Source organism: Haliotis rufescens, unplaced genomic scaffold, assembly GCF_023055435.1.
Source record: "Haliotis rufescens isolate VD_foot unplaced genomic scaffold, xgHalRufe1.0.p SCAF_1, whole genome shotgun sequence".
NCBI classification, from domain to species: domain Eukaryota; kingdom Metazoa; phylum Mollusca; class Gastropoda; order Lepetellida; family Haliotidae; genus Haliotis; species Haliotis rufescens.
This window is the reverse complement of record NW_025963779.1, coordinates 65,886,802-65,904,482: the sequence shown is the minus strand read 5'-3', so window position 1 is coordinate 65,904,482 and position 17,681 is coordinate 65,886,802. Positions and strand designations below refer to the sequence as shown.

Below are 17,681 nucleotides of genomic sequence, written 5' to 3'. Positions count from 1 at the left end.
TCTACCATAGAAAGGTTGGTAGGTTCACGAAGGACCTTTTGAGCAAATGTCGTATGATTCTCTTTGAATTCTACGTCGAGAAGGCATGCTCGATTGATGTCACAATCATCTGACGTCACTAATATATCTACGAGTAAAGCTGTTTAACTGTACGTTTTACATTTAAGTCACTGTTTATTACTGTTTACAAACTGAAAAGTTGGAAAAATGATTTTGGATAATAAAGTGATATTCACCCTTGTGTCGGAAAGCCTTGGAGTTTTAAAGTGTTGTTAAATTGTGTTTATGCATTTGGTATCGAAGGACACTCAGGTGGGATTCTCTTTGTATTGGAGTGAGTGAGTGAGTTTGGTTTAACGCCGCTTTTAACAGTATTCCAGTTATATCGCGGCGTGTCAGCTTAATGTGGGGGGAAAGCCCGAAGTGATGCAGGTCTCAGACGTTTATCACTTCGGTGAAACCCACGAACACGGGTATGGTGCTGACAAACCTAGAAACATAATCGGGGCGAACCGGGATTCGAACCCACAATCATAGGTATCTGACGTGCCCAATGGACGCAACTCTGCACAGCGAATCGCGGCGCCTTAGACGACTTGGCCACCCGTGCCCCTCTTTGTATTGGAACTGACATGGTGAGCTTTAGACCATTACAGGCATGTGGGCCTTTCCATAGAACAATAGTCCACCAACCCGTTTTCTTAATAAATGAGTAGCTCCGTGTGTTAGTAAACAGCAGTCAGCTTAGACAATTTAGGCAAATATAATCATGAACACGTGAAGAAGAGATGGTGAAAAAATCTTCTTATCTGTAAAACTCATTTTGATCTACTTATCTGTAAAACTCATTTTGAAGCTTTGAACAACCGGATATCGCTGAAGATCTTATCTCACAAAAATACTTATGACATACGTAAGACAATGGCTTCAAAATAATGGTTGTTTGCAAACATTTCAAATTCCTCTCCATGTTATTAGACGTAAATGCCTTCTGACATTATCTAGTGTGGTCTAGACTATTATTCACAGTTCGTCGACATATAGATGTATTTGGAGAATTGCTGACTGCCACGTTAAACCAAATCCCACCACCCACTTACTCTCTTTCCATGCATACACACTTTGGAAAGTTGGAAAATGTCAATGCCTAAAGCAATACAACGTTCTGGTAGCGTGTAAATACATTAATGGGCGATGGAGCTAGCCTAATGGCTTTGAACAAACAAGTATTGTTCAGAAGGTGCAGAAGGGTTCATCGCTATCTGTAAAGTCCTTTTTGTCAAGTGTTCAGTTAACAGGCTCTATGTGATGCAATGTTCGTTTTATAGTATGTTTGAATTATAAAGAATTGTGCTGTTTATAAAAGCTAGCGCTACAAGCAGGTTTAGATCGAGTTATGTGATGACAACAATTTATAAGCATCTTGAATGTGATATTTAAAGAACAAGCTACAAAAATATAAACTAACATTGTGATTGGCGTTGATAAGATTGGTGGATAAGTACTCACCACATTGTAATGTTATTATAATATGAACTAATAACACCTTTACGTTGATATCACGTGATGATTAACCTGTCTGTGGGATTTTCACCATAATGGAATAAAACCTCACCCAGAAAGTGTGAGTCCAGTCACATTTGAAGTGCCTGTTGGTCTATGGTGTCAAAAGCCGCTGAGAGATCAAGGAGGACTAAAAGTGGTACCTTTCCATTATTAACATCTCTCTGAAGGTCGTTAGCAACACGAAGCAAAGCAGTAAAGCAGTCTCTTTTAGCAGTCAGATCGTGTCCACCAATATGCTTCAGCGATTGTTTATTGACAGCCTTTTCAAGGACCTCAGACATGAAAGGCAGGTTTGACACAGGTCGATATCATATCTTTACTGTCCAACTTGTGCTTCTTAATCATTAGTCGAACAACAACATCAACATCTTCAGACTTGTGTTTACTGTCCGTAAAATCCAAACAGAAATACTAACAATTCATAAACATTATGTTACATATGGATTGTCTAATTTAATATCAACAGTGCAAATCACATTAGATAAGCGATATTATCAAAGCCGAATAATGAAATGTATATACACCACATACCATGCATAAAGCAACGCCATATTATAAAGGCTCGCCAGCCAAGCGATATAACTGCATCGAACAATGCGCAAATGAAGCAAAACTGTATTTTAAGGTTCGCCAGCCCAGCAATAGCATTGGTTCCAGCAGTATTCCTTACCACCATATGTGCACTCCATATCACCGCTCATCTGCAAAAAGGAAATATATTAAAATCACGAAAAACAAGGTATTGTTTCTAAAATGCATCAAATATCTTTAAGAAAAAGGTTTGAGGCCATGCATACAAAGTGAACGAGAGCGAGCGAGATAGAACCCTTTACATGTATATACACGCAAAATCACACCACCCAGTAGCATATAATCACCTTGTTTAGTGACATACCGCTGGGAGAGTAAAAATAGTTCTAATTGTCCTCCACACACTGATTCAAGAAATAACAATTATTTTTGTAACTCTCTGTGTTATACATGGCCTAGATGTACAACGAATTTATCTTACCGACATGTTTTAATATATGTCATTGTAAAATAATTAAAATAAATTCAAAATTAATAGAAAGCATCTGTTCCATTGAGCTGAGGTTAACTTATGCTATGACACATGACTTTCATTCACTCGGGAAAAAAGCGTGCGTTTTTTTCTTCGAAGCGGGTTACAAGGGATTTATTCTGCCGCTCAGAAATCTACGTGCAACCTGTCTCCTTCGTGGCGGATATAAGGGATTTATTCTCCCGCTCGGAAACTTGTTCCCTCCCAGGAGGGATACATATTATTTCATCAAGATCACGTGAAACCAATGAGGTCTCTTCATTCTGACATGTAGGTATGATTAAGAAAGTTATAGACCCCGCGAAAGTGAAAATTCCATTCTATTATCAATTCTATCTTTGATGTATCCATCTTAGTCGTTTTCGCTTCTCCATGTTGTTTGAACATTCGGTTTTGTATGCCATTGTTTGCAGCTGCAGTTGCTATGCTACTGTCCAAGCTATGCTTACCGTGCTTCTTGATGTTGTCAACAAAGGGAGTTAATGCATCAATACAACGTTCACTTATCGTGGCATATGACAATGGAGAACATAGCCTGAACGACATTGCTTACATTCCTGCCTGTTCACAATCTGAATGAATAGATGCAGCCTATAAATATCTCTCCACTCAAGCTACTGGACACAGCTTGGAATCTGTCCTGCTAATAACGAGCCAAGTGCCATCTCTCTATATCTGTCCCCGACTGTTCAATAAAAGCACCCATAAGATAACAACCATAAAATATCAGATCGAGAGATATGAATTCGGTCTGCAAATCTAAAAAGTCCGGCTAAAGCTAATAGAAACATAGATAATATTCCATTAAAGATGCAGTAATCATTTTTCAAACATACAAACGTTCAAGTATATAAACTGTGATTTGTATCTTTGTAAGCACTGGCTTAGACAATTTGTGCCTAGCTCCTTCCAAAACATTTTAACAAGACTATTCTCAGTGGGGCTCTCTGGACAAATGCTACAATGAACATGTCTTGAACTATAAAAGGCCTCTAAAACCGGTGATAATGTATCATTCTATTGCACAGCAAACAAACGATAAATTGCACAAATAAAAGCAAAAGGTAAACGGGTTATTGATCACACATATTTGCGTTCGCCCACCTTTTCGAAACAGCAAATCCATCCTAACGAGCAACAAGATAACTTTGATCCAGAGGATCATCACTGCGCGAAGAAATTTTAACATCAAAAGTCGTGTTTACCAAACAAACCACCAAACCTACATGCAACATAAGCTTCCCCGGCCCAAGGCAAATAAAATTGATCTTTGATTTGTAAAATACACGCAGAATGCACATATAACAGTGGCCAAAAGCATACTGAATACCACTCGGGGACGACCCACGTTCCGACTGCACCATACTCTGCCATTTGTTTTTACTCGCGGTATCAAATATATGACCTAGCAATGCAACGTTGGACAACCATATGCACAGCTTCACGCTCTCTCCATGTAAAACTGAGAATGGGGTCTTCACTCGATCACTATCCATGAGATACTACGGAGTCTACATCCATGCAATATCAACCATAACCTCTATATATACTATGACATGCATCCGAATTCACCAATCTTTTGGCAGATGCTGTCTGCACAATCTTCCTAGAAATATACCCATGTATATTGTGACGCAGAATTGTCAACTGTTTGATGCTAATAGCTGACAAGTATATAAAACTGTTCCACGATGAGTCAGCAAAAACAGCAACACTCACAGCTCTTGTCATGAGTTGTACAACTAGTTCTATGACTGATTTCAGAGAACTTAATTGACAAACATTTGACGCTACATATATAACCGACACATGTTTAGTTTTGTATTGCAAAATATTGATACAAGCTTGTTTGACTTCATTAACCTTCCTGATAGTTACAGTCATAACTGTGGATGTAGTATTGATGAAAACCCAAGCCATTCAGGAGACTGCGAAAGTACCCAAAGCGATTCTCAATTTTAGTAACAATGCTATAAAACTTTGCAGCCTGCACTCGAATTACCGTACTAACAGATAGAATGGCGTCGTCCAGAAATGAACATATCGAATGGCAATCAATCCTCCACCTTTTGACTAGCTGTTTCATGGCTTTTATTAATACACACGGAGCAGACGTCAAACTAAAAAGGCAAAACCAAAACCTTGCAGTAGGCTATTTACCTGCTTCGTTACACCACACAAAGCCAAGGAGTGAGTGAGTGAGTGAGTGAGTATGGTTTTACGCCGCTTTTAGCAATATTCCAGCAATATCACGGCGGGGGACACCAGAAAATGGGCTTCACACATTGTACCCATGTCGGGAATCGAACCCGGGTCTTTTGCGTGACGAGCGAACGCTTTAACCACTAGGCTACCCGACCGCCCCACAAAGCCAAGGAAATCAGTGAGATAATGGTATGTTGAGTGGATATCAAATTTTAACAACCAGTAATTCATATTAATGTATGATAATGCAGTCTTCCAATCTTCATATTTGACATTCACCTTGAAGATACATTTATTGATTCTTGTAGGATCAAGGACAACTGTACTGTTTGTTTGTTTGTTTCTTGTTTAACGCCGCACTGAGCAATATTCCAGCTATATGACGGCGGTCTGTAAATAATCGAGTCTGGACCAGACACTCCAGTGATTGACAACATGAACATCGATCAACGCAATTGGTGGTGGTTGGGTGGTTTGTTGTTTTACGCCGCACTCAGCAATATTCCAGCTATATGACGGCGGTCTGTAAATAAGCAAGTCTTGACCAGACAATCCAGTGATTGACATCATAAGCATCGATCCACGCAATTTGGATCGATGGCATGCATCAACCAAGTCAGCGAGCCTGACCACCCGATCCCGTTAGTCGCCTCTTACGACCAGCATAGTCGCCTTTTCCGGCAAGCATGGGTTGCTGAAGACCTATTCTACCCCGGATGTTCACGGGCCGACCACTGTACTGAAACAGACAAGGGACCAACAATACTTGGTCACACTTAAACACCAGGTCCTTCTTCAGCTGCTCATCAATTGCCTGCGACACAAAACCGCTATGTTTAAGAGCGGACTTGTTATTGTCAATATGCATATTATGTCATAACCATCCAGTTAATAAAACATGAGATACACCTGTATTACCTTTGAGACGGCCAATTATTAATATTTCAGCTGTGCCTTGTTCATGCTCAAAATAGTTATAATTATGGACAAACTTTTAAGAATACTCAACCGACAAATCTTGACTCGAACAACTATTCGACATCGACTTTAAAACATTACTACAGTCGCTTCGAGAATTATTCACGCTCATATTTATAGATCAATGCATAAATATTCAGACTGACAAAAAATCCCCACAAGACTATGACAATAGGGGCAAGTTCAACTTTTCAAAAGTCAACTTCACCTTAAGGACGGGCAATATTCCAGCAGCTCCAGCCTTCGGTGTGTACATTCACAACCATTGAGGTACAATCGAGCGTGCTGTTTCTACGACGATTTCAAAGAGCGTCAAGCGACGCTTGCTGAAAAGATGTTTGACAAAGATTACAAAATTCAGGGCATCGGTAAAGCTTTCAAAATGTTTTAGGGTAGAGATATGGAGTACATTTCCAAATTTGACGCAACAAAGTCCGACAAAATGATGTCTGATGCAATTCCTTATTTTATTTGTACCAGGTGAATAACTGACTAATGAACCCACATAGATTCATCTGTAAAGACAAAATTTCTCCACAATATTCGAGGCTGGCGAACATGATTTCGACACCATCTTAGACGGTTGACTCGATGACGGTGTGTCAGGATGGGACGTATGGCAGGGCGTCGTGGTCGAATCCCGTACTGACGTAAACGATTCCTGACAGTGTTGGGATGGATACGGCGCAGTCCAGGAATTGTCTGGGACGTCGTTACTGCCGTTTGGAATCTGTGTCGGAGATGTGTCACTCGAATTCGAATCCATCTGTCCTGTCTTGGCGTCGTTACTCGGGGACGTCCTGAATGTGGGTGGTCGGCAACGTCATTTGTGTTCTAATAACACCTCACCAATGCCGATATCGTGTTACGATGGCATTGGAAATGTGTTGCCACCTGTTGTTGCCTCATTCCCGCTCGGATCATTCCAATGGCTTCATGACGCTGTGCAGCTGTCAATCTTGGCATGATTTGCTTGTGTCTGCACCTGAGAAGTTTCGAATTTTTGAATGACCACAGATCATGCTTTCCAAAGTGACAGCGAATTTTGAGTTGCACATGCTGTGTACAGCTGCACAGGTTGCGCGTGCAGTAACACATTGCACGTCCATAGGCCCCCATCAATGACGTCATATCGCATGGCACGTGCATGAGCGTTTGAATGTCTCCAATAATTGCTGTGTTCAAACCTATATTTCATATATTGACGGTGTGCCCTTATATCTATATTTTCTCCGTGCACAGTTTCTTTATGTGGCTAGTATATATGGATCAATTTGTCAGAGACGGACATTTTATCGATTGAGTGTCATCGTAATATCAACCATTGGTTTATCTGTCCAAGTACCATCCTATAACGACCCACGCCATCGGGGTACGATTCGCAGTCATTCCGAACCATTTAGTAGCCGCGTACTACAAGCAAATGGTGCTCCGGACCTGTTCTCACCTGGAGTCCCTACGGGAGTATGCCATTATGAATTTCTAATGCCGTGAAGGTTGCCAATGTTTGTAATCCAATTTTAACAGAGTTAGTTTGACAACCGTAATGGGACAGGTTCGAAACAACGAATAGACACTCCCTGTGTTAAATTGATTTTAGAGACAAGGCAAATATCTTTTGTGCTGATACATTGATTTTTCATAAACACCTTTCCCTGGAAGCGTTGTACTAATGTACAGCATTGTATCCTTTCAATGTCATAGCCATGTACCAAGTGGTGTAGGATAAGTAATTATGAAGGTGATCACAGCAATACTTTGTGAGGAAGACTTATTGATCTCGTAACTACCTTATACACACATGGGGGCACGGGTGGCCCAGTCGTCTAAGGAGCCGCAATATATAATTAATTCGCTGAGCAGAGATGAGTCCCTTGGACACGCCAGAAACCTTTGATTGTAGGTTTGAAGCCCGGTTCACCCCTATTATGTTTCTAGGTTTGTAAGCACCATACCCGTCCTCGTGGGTTTCACCGAAAGTGTAAACATTAGAGACCTGCATCACTTCTGATATAAGCTGATATAACTGGAATACTGTTAAAAGCGGTGTTAAAACTCACTCACTCACTCATTTATACAAACATAATGGCAGAGCTTTTGATTTATTTTCCTCACATCCTTGTCATTGAAATGTTATCCCTCAATCCGCCGTACTTTGGACCTATTCTGCTCCCTACGTGACAGGACCCGTGAAGATTCCGGGGTAGAATAGGTCTTCAGCAACCCATGCTTGCCGTAAAAGGTGACTATGCTTGTCGTAAAAGGCGACTAACGGGATCGGGTGGTCAGGCTAGCTGACTTGGTTGATGCATGTCATCAATCCCAATTGCGTGGATCGATGACCATGATATTAATCACTGGATTGCCTGGTCCAGACTCGATTATTTACAGACCGCCGTCATATAGCTGGGATATTGCTGAGTGCGGCGTTCAACAACAAACCAACCAACCAACCAACCACAAACCCTACGTGAGAGGGATACGAAATTGATTGCCCCTCGAACCTTTACGATTTGGCTTCAGAGAACCATCGACTCCTTTTGTGTCATGTGATTAGTCAGTCAATAAAGCATTCCTTGTTATTGCGACAAGTAAACATAGATAAGGCGTGGCAAACAGCATATTTGTCTTGGTGATTTTGAGAATTAGTTTGTTATGTCAAATTCACTAAATGTTTTCTTGAAGTGTTCGTGTCAATTCTAAGCAGGATAAAAGTGTCGCTTTAGACTGAGGATAAATAACAGACAATCAACCTTGTAAACCTTTCAACAGACCATGTCATCACTTTACATGGGGATGCAGTTTGTTATTTTACATTTAAAGGCTTTAATGGCGTAAAACAAAACTCACTTACCATTGATCTATGGTAATGACTCTGTCAGTTGGGTCTACGTCAAAGTCGTTGCCATGGAAACTCGAAAAATAATGTTATTCAAAATTCCCAAACTGTCAAAAGGTACCAGTTCACCACACGACCTGTCTTTGTGCTAAGTTTAATTAAGATATCTCTCATGTGTTTTTAGTTCTGCTTCGGAAACAAAACGTGACGGACGGACGGACGGAATGACAGCACCCATTGCTATATCCCCCTTCCACTTCGTGGTGGGGGATAATAACATACAGCCGAGATCAAACATATTAATGACAGAAGCTGACTCAATGAACACGCTCTTCGTGTGTTTGTTCAGCGATTCATTACATTCAGTGGTTGATCGATTTCTTTTGCGCATTCTTGCTGTCTAATCATGAAGCTACAGTATATTGTGACGCGTTTCACTGTCAGGTGGTTTGTATATGAGGTCTGAGGCTGATATCAAAACCAAACGGAACACGTTGACGTTGTCGGCTATGGCAATAAGACGCAAAAAACCGTTTCACGAGGTGGTGAATGCACAGGGACTCCCTCAAATATGTGACGACAACTCAAATATTGTGAGACGTGGAGTCTGGCTCTTCGTCCTCTGTGGCGCATTAGCATTCACGGCTTTCAACATCAACAACCAAATATGGTTATATCTATCGGTTCCCGTCAACGTAAGGGTGGACAATGTCCTAGACAAAACACTCCCTTTTCCTTCCCTCACTATCTGCAATAACAATTTATACCTAAAATCATCACTAACGACTATTGGAATGGAAGATATTATTTACGGATTGTTTCAATTTACTGATATCAAGGACCAACTGTCCCCAGCTAAGGCCAGTTTTGATGACACACCTGCGGATTATTCTGATGGCCATTACCGACTTAACCTTTCACACTCCATTGAAAGAACTGTTGCCAAGGTATGTAAGCAGTATTACAAACTTTCTACTGAAGCTTCCAACTGTGTTCTGAGTTATAAGACCCGTGAAGATCCGGGGTAGAATAGGTCATCAGAAACCCATGCTTGCCATAAAAGGCGACTATGCGTGTCGTAAGAGGGGACTAACGGGATCGGGTGGTCAGGCTCGCTGACTTGGTTGATGCATGTCATCGTATCGCAATTGCGTGGATCGATGCTCATGATATCAATCACTGGATTGTCTGGTCCAGACTCGATTATTTACAGACCGCAGTCATATAGCTGGAATATTGCTGAGTGCGGCGAAAAACAACCAACCTTCCAACAACCAATCTGAATTATTATTATGCCTGACATTGCTAGTTCAGATGACGGACACTTCGACCTCTATGGATGACGAATATTATGGATGGGAACGTGGTGACACTGACAATGTTGTAAATCAGTTGCCCACATCAAACGTCATCATTATAACATTTGAGCTAATATTTTTGTAAAATACAAATTCATGTTTCATTATATATTTAATTAAATGTATTTTTGCTTGTATTTAATGGAATCTTGTAACAAGAATCGAGGCACACGATCTGATAAGGCCACCTTTTACCCCAAAGATCATCGTCAATACTTCACAGGTTACAATACTTGTCAGTGTAGTGGGGATGTTTATTTATTTCCAGTCAGCAAATGAAATTTGGCCTTATAAAGGTTTAAAAAAAACAATATACGCCTATAGTAACGTAAGGAACAAGGAATTCAACGGCAGTAGCGGCCATAAAATTTCCGTGTCCCGTGATGGGATTCGAACCACGGACCTTCTGATCCGAGGTCGGACGCCTTGTCCACATGACCAAAGAGGTTAACCCCGTCAGCAAGCTGACAAGGTAAGGATGTTTTCTGTGGGATGACTCCACGCCCTGCTACATGTACATGTGTGCACAATTCCCCTTAAAGCTCCACTAATAACACAAATTTTGCCTATTTTTGGCCCGCTCCTTTTCCGAGTACAGGAAGAGAAACACCCCTTTTTTCACCAAATGACATCTGCTTGAAAATATCTGTGATCACATTTAAGCAAAAGTCATCAAGTTGAAAATGACAGCATTAAATATTGAAAAATACATGGTAAGGTTCAATTACTGGGCGGAAGCACTGTAAAAAAACATAAAAACTCTTACACAAAAGTATTCAATCACAGATGCCAGATTTCTAAACATAAACTCAATCAGGATGAACTGACTCATCAGATTTAGTGTAGTAGAACCTGTAACACATGGAAGTCAACCGAGCCCAACTCAATGCATGAAACTGCTGTCAACCCTACGATTGCATGATTATTTTGCAATGTGCAGAGCACGAAACATATTGACGTGTGTGCGATGTCCACGACTCGCTGGCTTTCATCTCGCTTGAACTAGGCAAAGTAAAGTAAGTACGACTGTAGTTTGTGTAAATACTGACGTAAATTTATAGATAGTTGTAGAGTGTTGGTGACGGTCACTGTTAGTGTAGACAGAGATCGAATCTGCTTTATTTTTTTACTAGGATTGGTCATAGCCGGGATATTCGACAACGGCTGAACAGCTTAACACTCTTGACTGTTTCCTATATATGTGGAAAGGCGGAGTTCATAATTAACATGGTTCAATGATAAGAAACAACCCTTATGTATTTCTTCTTGCTGGGGAATCCCCGAGGCGCCACAGCAAAGTTGAAGTAGTCAATCAGTGTTTACGTCGTTTCAAGCAGTCTCGTAAAAAAAACGTCTGAAGATCAAAATGTGATTAGTCTCTTGTAAACGGTCTGGTGACCAGAGTGTCTTATCCAATGAGACAAGCCGTATATAGCGTAAACTTCCCAATACAAAAATATTATGTATTGAATAGCCAAATCAGTAAAAGGGTAACATTGGAATGTGAAACAAAAATACACTTCGACATTTCCGAAAGAATTTCTGGCTTTTACCACTCAACAAATAAAGCGCAATAACGTTGTAATTTATGCTTTAAAAAAGGAAAGGAATTTCTGACTTTTACTACTTATTGAAAAACCCCACGTGTAACCAGCAAAAGGGGTGTAAAGGTTATGTAAATATCATGATTTTTTCATGTCAACCATATTCGAACATGCTTTCATTCAGTGTAACTGGGAGTCAGCGCCCTGTGGACAAGACGACTTTATCTACAAGGAAACTGATATGGGTACATGTTTTACATACAATGGTAAGTTGAACATATTTACACATGCCTGCTTCACTTTAAAGTCACCTGAACTAAAGACTAGTGTGGTAGTAAGTGATGGTGGCTTTTTCGCAGTGGAGATTCCTCTTGACGAGTGAATGCTCAGGACCAAGGAGGTTAAAACTTGAATTGCCTGTTCTTGCAAATGATGACAAGTAGTTGATTTGCTTCGTTTTCCATAATGTCAGCAACATTCTTACATTTGAAGGTAGGGGCCATCAATATTTGGCTTCAAGTCTTTACTTATGTTGCTCATGATAAACCAGCCTAAAGGCTTCCTGACAATGAAATGTACTTTGGCATAAATATGCAGATTGAATTAATTGAAAATATCTAAACACAACATTTTTATGTGAATGAAGTGGTAACAAAGATTATTAAACCTGAAATTCATAATGAATGCAGATTTGAGTATTTTATGTTTATAACCGTAAATCATACAAGCATTTCTAGGTGAGCTCGTTTATTTAATGCAAATGTGGCCCTATCTCGAGGAAAATATGAGGAGCATTTTTAACAGATTGGATTTCAAAGATGCCCAATATGTCTTCAACTGAACTAATCTTTCTCTTTCAAAACTCTCACACGTGCTTTCTGTTGCAGTCAATGGTTCTCTGCGTGCTCGGAACTCCGGACGTGCCCATGGGCTGCGCCTCTTGCTGAATGTCCAGGAAGAGGAATACACTCGGAGCCGTGACGGGTACCTTGGAACCGGTTTCATGGTGAATGTTTATGCCCCCCCCCCCCCCCCCCCCCCCCCCCACACACACACACATACACAGTGCCGTATTGAATTGTCGTCGTTGGGCTACACAGTAACTCAACATAACCTCCACAGCACTTTGGTTGCTCCGTGGATATGTGGATATCAGAACGAATGATGGTTATTGTGAAACTGCTAACATAACTGATATTATTCACGTTGACAGCTGCTGTTAACGCTACCAGAAAGCAGCCATCTCAAAACAGGGAAGCTGCTTGTGCTACATAACGTGACTGACTAAATAAGCGCCCTCTCCTTACCGCATTTGAAATCTTTCCATGTATGGCCATGATCTGATCGGTTATTTCTAGTGCTAATTTCTATTTGTTATGACCTCAAGATCGCTGTACACGGTCCGGAGGTGACCCCAATCATGTCTGAGATGGGCATAGCTGTAGCTCCCGGCTTCCAGCACTTCGTGGGTATAGGAGTGAAGGTCAGTTTCATGTTCTGTTAATTATGGGAAATGATAATTGATAATTAAAAACAGTCAAAATTGCCACTTTTCTCCAGAAAAAAATCGCAAGTACCGGGTGTTTCGGGTATCTGAATTCAGTGTTGTTAATTACTACTATATTGTCAGTGATTTCCGTATGACAGTAACAAGTAGGATAACTCACGACAAGGACTATACGCGGTGTGCTTTTTTCTATCAACGACATCTATAATTATTAAGAAGGTTAACAGTCATTTAGAAAAGTACATTCAATTGCATTTGTCAGCCTGGACCAGGAACAACCTGGAATATATATACGGTATGAAGTTGTTAGAATGGTGCCTGGTTGTTGTGCAATTATAGTTTTCAAAAGAATTATATTTAAATTTCTAGTGCAAAGTTAAGATGGTATACTAAAGGAACAGTCACAATGAATACCTGATATGATAACCTGAAGCTACATTGCATGGTGTTATTTCTGTATTATGACAGAGGGTAACAGCAAAGGAGGGTGTAGGTGGCTGTGGCAAGAAGCCTCTGAAGTATCTAACGGGAAACTATTCCCGACATTCATGCAGACAGGAGTGCCAGATGGATTTCATCCTCAGCATGTGCAACTGCAGGGACATGTCAAATCCAAACAAGGATTTTGCATTCTGCAAGCCCCAAGAGTACCATGAATGTTTCGCCCCAGCTAAAAAGAAATATCTGCAGACAGACACTGGGTGTGAAGCTGGATGTCCTGAACCATGTAGCTATACCAGGTTCACCACCCAACACTCCAGCTCTCCACTGTCCAGGAACTACATTACTGAGTACACCAAGGCCAAGGGTAAGACTGAAGAGTACTGGCGGAAGAATCTCGTCATTCTGGAGATGTATTTCAGTTCTATGATCTATGAACACATGGAAAAGCAGCTGGGGTATGAAATCCTGGATTTATTTTGTGACATAGGCGGAGCATTGGGACTGATGCTTGGTGCCAGCCTACTGACAGTGTTGGAAGTGTTTGATTTCATGTTTCTTTCTGTCTTCTCGGCGGTGTTTGAAAAGAACAAAGTTCGTAGGATTGACATCGGCGATAACGCCAAATAAAGCATGGATAATCTGAATGGAAAACATCAATGTACATGTACATGAATAATTTGTATGACTATTTTTATTTGACTGCAGATGGTTAATTTCCTAATCAATGAAATTGCTTATTTCGACAATTGTTTATTTCGTTCTCGGATAATACGTAGCTGAGACCTTTAATGAAATGAATGACACTGATCAATTTTTTAAAGTAGCATCGTTGTGGGGTAGGTTAGGACAATTGTTTAAGATGTTGTCTTTATTAACATCAAAGTCTGGAAGTATTTTTGAAGACTGGAATTGCACCATAACAATAATGTAGGTTTTTCATTACTTAGCCATTTCTGCATGTACTATTTTGATATTCATTATACTTTTGTAAAGCAAGTTTACAGTATGCTGAACGTTGTTTTTTTTATCAGGTGTGTGGCAACTTTTGTCGCAAGATTTGACCTTCATGTTGTAGGATGTTGTATTTCTGTGGCTTATTCAGATCACAGTATATTAGAACCTTTCTTCTATGGTCTTGATTTCAGTGTAATAATACAAATATTACTGAAACTTTAATTGAAACTTGTTTAAATGCATCAATTATAATACATTATTGATAAGAAAGGTTACTTTTATTAAATATAGGGTATTATCTAATATCAGAAAAGTGCATTTTAAAAACTTTGAACATTGTTACATGAATGTCTAAATCTGGAGTCTACCTCACATGCATACATGCGTAGGTGGCAAGAGTGGCAGAAATTTGAAGATGTACTCATAATTTCCAATTTGCATTTTGGTTGCATTTTGGAAGCCCCGAGTAAAAACGCAACATAAACAAGAGTGCTCTGAGAGCACAACATCCCCCACGTGAACTTTTTTAACAACTTTATATTTTATGAAAAAACAACAGTAGATGGGACTGCATTTGAAACAAATTGTGCAGAACATTTTGTTGGGAGTAATCCAGTCTGAATGCTAATGCCATAAGGATGTAGCTCACCCACAAAAGCCTTATACAAGGAAACTAACTATAGTTATAGTTATAGTTAGATATTGTGATATTCTCTGGAAACTTGAGGAGTAGATTTTATGAAGCTCCGTAAAACAGGGGCAGTAACTCTGTCAAAATATGTCGAAATGAAACGGGACTGCGATATGCGTATCATCAACATGTCGACATCTTGTGTATAGAGTGTCAGGGAAATTCTCTAAAAGCTGGAGGAGGAGTTGATTTCACAAGCTTAGTACCCTCTCTCACAATTAGGCAAATGAAGCTCCGTAAAACAGGGGCAGTAACTCTGTCAAAATTAGTCGAAATGAAACGGGGCTGCGATATGCGTATCATCAACATGTCGACATCTTGTGTGTAGTGTCAGGGATATTCTCTAAAAGCTGGAGGAGGGGTTGATTTCACAAGCTTAGTACCCTCTCTCACAATTAGGCAAATGAAGCTCCGTAAAACAGGGGCAGTAACTCTGTCACAATTTGTCGAAATCAAACGGGACTGCGATGTGCGTATCATCAACATGTCGACATCTTGTGTGTAGAGTTTCAGGGATATTCTCTGGAAACTGTAGGAGGATTTGATTTCACAAGCTTAGTACCCTCTGTGGGACGGACAGACGGACGGACTGCGCCACAACATAATCCCCCTTCGAATCGTCAAAACGTACCATTTCAATGAATATTAGGGTATCATGCACCCCTTTCTCGCGAAATCGAAAACGCACGAACTGTCACGAACTGAAGTGGGTATAATACTGTGGCCGATTCTTGGACCTACCAATCCTTGGTCAACAATGCCACGCCTAACTCAAATTCAGAGAATCCAGGCTATCGGACGTTTGGAAGCTGGAGAGTCTGTCCAAGATGTTGCCCGTCATTTCAACGTTAACATAACCACAATTTACCGTCTCCTGCATCGATACAATGCTACACACACCACAGATGACCTTCTTCGGAGCGGTCGTCCTAGGGTCACCACATCTCGACAAGATCGGCAGATTACCCGTCAACACCAGCGACATGCGTTCCTAACTGCAAGTGAAAGTGCTCGACAGACCAAAGAAACACATAATCGACACATAAGCAGGGACACTGTGATCCGACGTCTCCGTTCCAACAACCTCAGAAGTCGCCGACCAGCACTTCGTCCTGTTCTCCAACCACGGCATCGACAAGCACGACTTCAGTGGGCACAGGGTCATCACAATTGGCGTCATCATGAGTGGAGGCGGGTCATCTCTGACGAAAGTCGCTTTTGTGTCTCCCATGCAGACGGAAGAGTCAGAATTTGGCGGCGTCGAGGTGATCGTTTCGCTGACAGAAACGTTGTGGAAAGGGATCCATGGGGTGGACCTTGCGTCATGATATGGGCAGGGATTGGACCTAATACGAGACTTGGACCCATGTGCTTTCTGAATGTTGGTCAAGGTCGGGGACACGGCGTCACTGCTCAGCGGTATATCGACCAAGTGATCAGACCCCACGTTGTTCCATTTTTTTTGCACATCAACAACACATTTTCCAGCAGGACAACGCTCTTCCCCATGTTGCCAGAGCTACCATGGCCTTTCTGCAACAACACATCAGTGTTCTACCGTGGCCAGCCCCCAGCCCTGATCTGAACCCCATCGAACGCTTGTGGGAGGTTCAAAGGCGTCCCTACAACTGCCGATGAACTACGCAGAGCTGCTCTGGATGTGTGCAGGAGGATCCCTAGGGCCTTCACAAATCCACTAAATGTACAGGAGATGTGTGGCAGTGATCAATGCTAATGGTGGTCACACCAGGTATATATAATTGACTGACATTTTGGGTATTGACCCGAAACTGTGTAAGCCCTTAACATTTGAAAAAAACCAATTATGTCATCTGCCTTTTAATCCATTAAACTGTCTTCAGTCAATTTTTTGTCAATCTTTGTCAGTATTTCTTGTCTTTACTGTTGAAAATAAATAACATGTATACTGCATACTCGACTTGCGTTTCTTTTGCGTGTGGGTATACCTTTTTAAGCCATATACTTTGTTCTGACCTTAGTTTATTCACGTTAAAAATGAGAAATGCTTTATGTAGAAAATGGAATGAATTGGAAGGATTTGTAAAAAGAGGTCTCATCAGGAATTGAATTCATGTTTTCGCCAGTAACAGGAGTTGCAGATTTATTAATATTTTGGAAACATTTAGTAACATATGTACATCCATCATTTCCAGGTACACATTTTGAGGTAAGATCATCATGGCCAAGAAAAGGTTCTACTTTGTAATGTGTGTTCAGGGTACAGAAATCAACAGTCTCGCCACTTCTCACACTAATCTGAAGTGGGCCTGTTCTACTCCGTAAGGGTACAAAAACACACTCACATAAGTGATCATATTCCCGACGAAAGTGTGTCTACTAGCCTATATCAAAGTGTAGTTTTCACCTTTGCAATTCCATGCCTACCTTTCCGTGCTAAAATATGAGAAGACCATTCTCGCATACCGATAGTCAAATCAGAGGTGAGGTGAAATGGGGTTTAACGTCGCGTCCAAGATTATTGCACTTATATAGCGACGTGCATGTACGTGT

General features: G+C 40.8%; 1 protein-coding gene across 1 annotated transcript; it reads left to right on the top strand.

Annotated features, from left to right (window-relative positions):
- The first annotated feature begins 9,088 nt into the window (after nucleotides 1-9,088).
- LOC124142438 (acid-sensing ion channel 2-like) lies at nucleotides 9,089-14,430 on the top strand. The gene is made up of 5 exons (XM_046510902.2): nucleotides 9,089-9,598; nucleotides 11,738-11,819; nucleotides 12,441-12,559; nucleotides 12,941-13,036; nucleotides 13,529-14,430. The coding sequence occupies exons 1-5, from the start codon at nucleotides 9,107-9,109 to the stop codon at nucleotides 14,129-14,131; spliced, it is 1,392 nt and encodes a 463-aa protein (XP_046366858.2). The 5' UTR covers nucleotides 9,089-9,106; the 3' UTR covers nucleotides 14,132-14,430.
- Nucleotides 14,431-17,681: the final 3,251 nt, after the last annotated feature.

What these genes read in the sequence shown, in the direction of transcription:
- LOC124142438 (XM_046510902.2), top strand. Translation starts at nt 9,107, where the DNA reads ATGAGGTCTGAGGCTGATATCAAAACCAAACGGAACACGTTGACGTTG. An exon ending in TACATGTTTTACATACAATG is followed by an intron (nt 11,820 to 12,440) that starts GTAAGTTGAACA and finishes TTTCTGTTGCAG; the next exon opens with TCAATGGTTCTCTGCGTGCT. An exon ending in TCGTGGGTATAGGAGTGAAG is followed by an intron (nt 13,037 to 13,528) that starts GTCAGTTTCATG and finishes GTATTATGACAG; the next exon opens with AGGGTAACAGCAAAGGAGGG.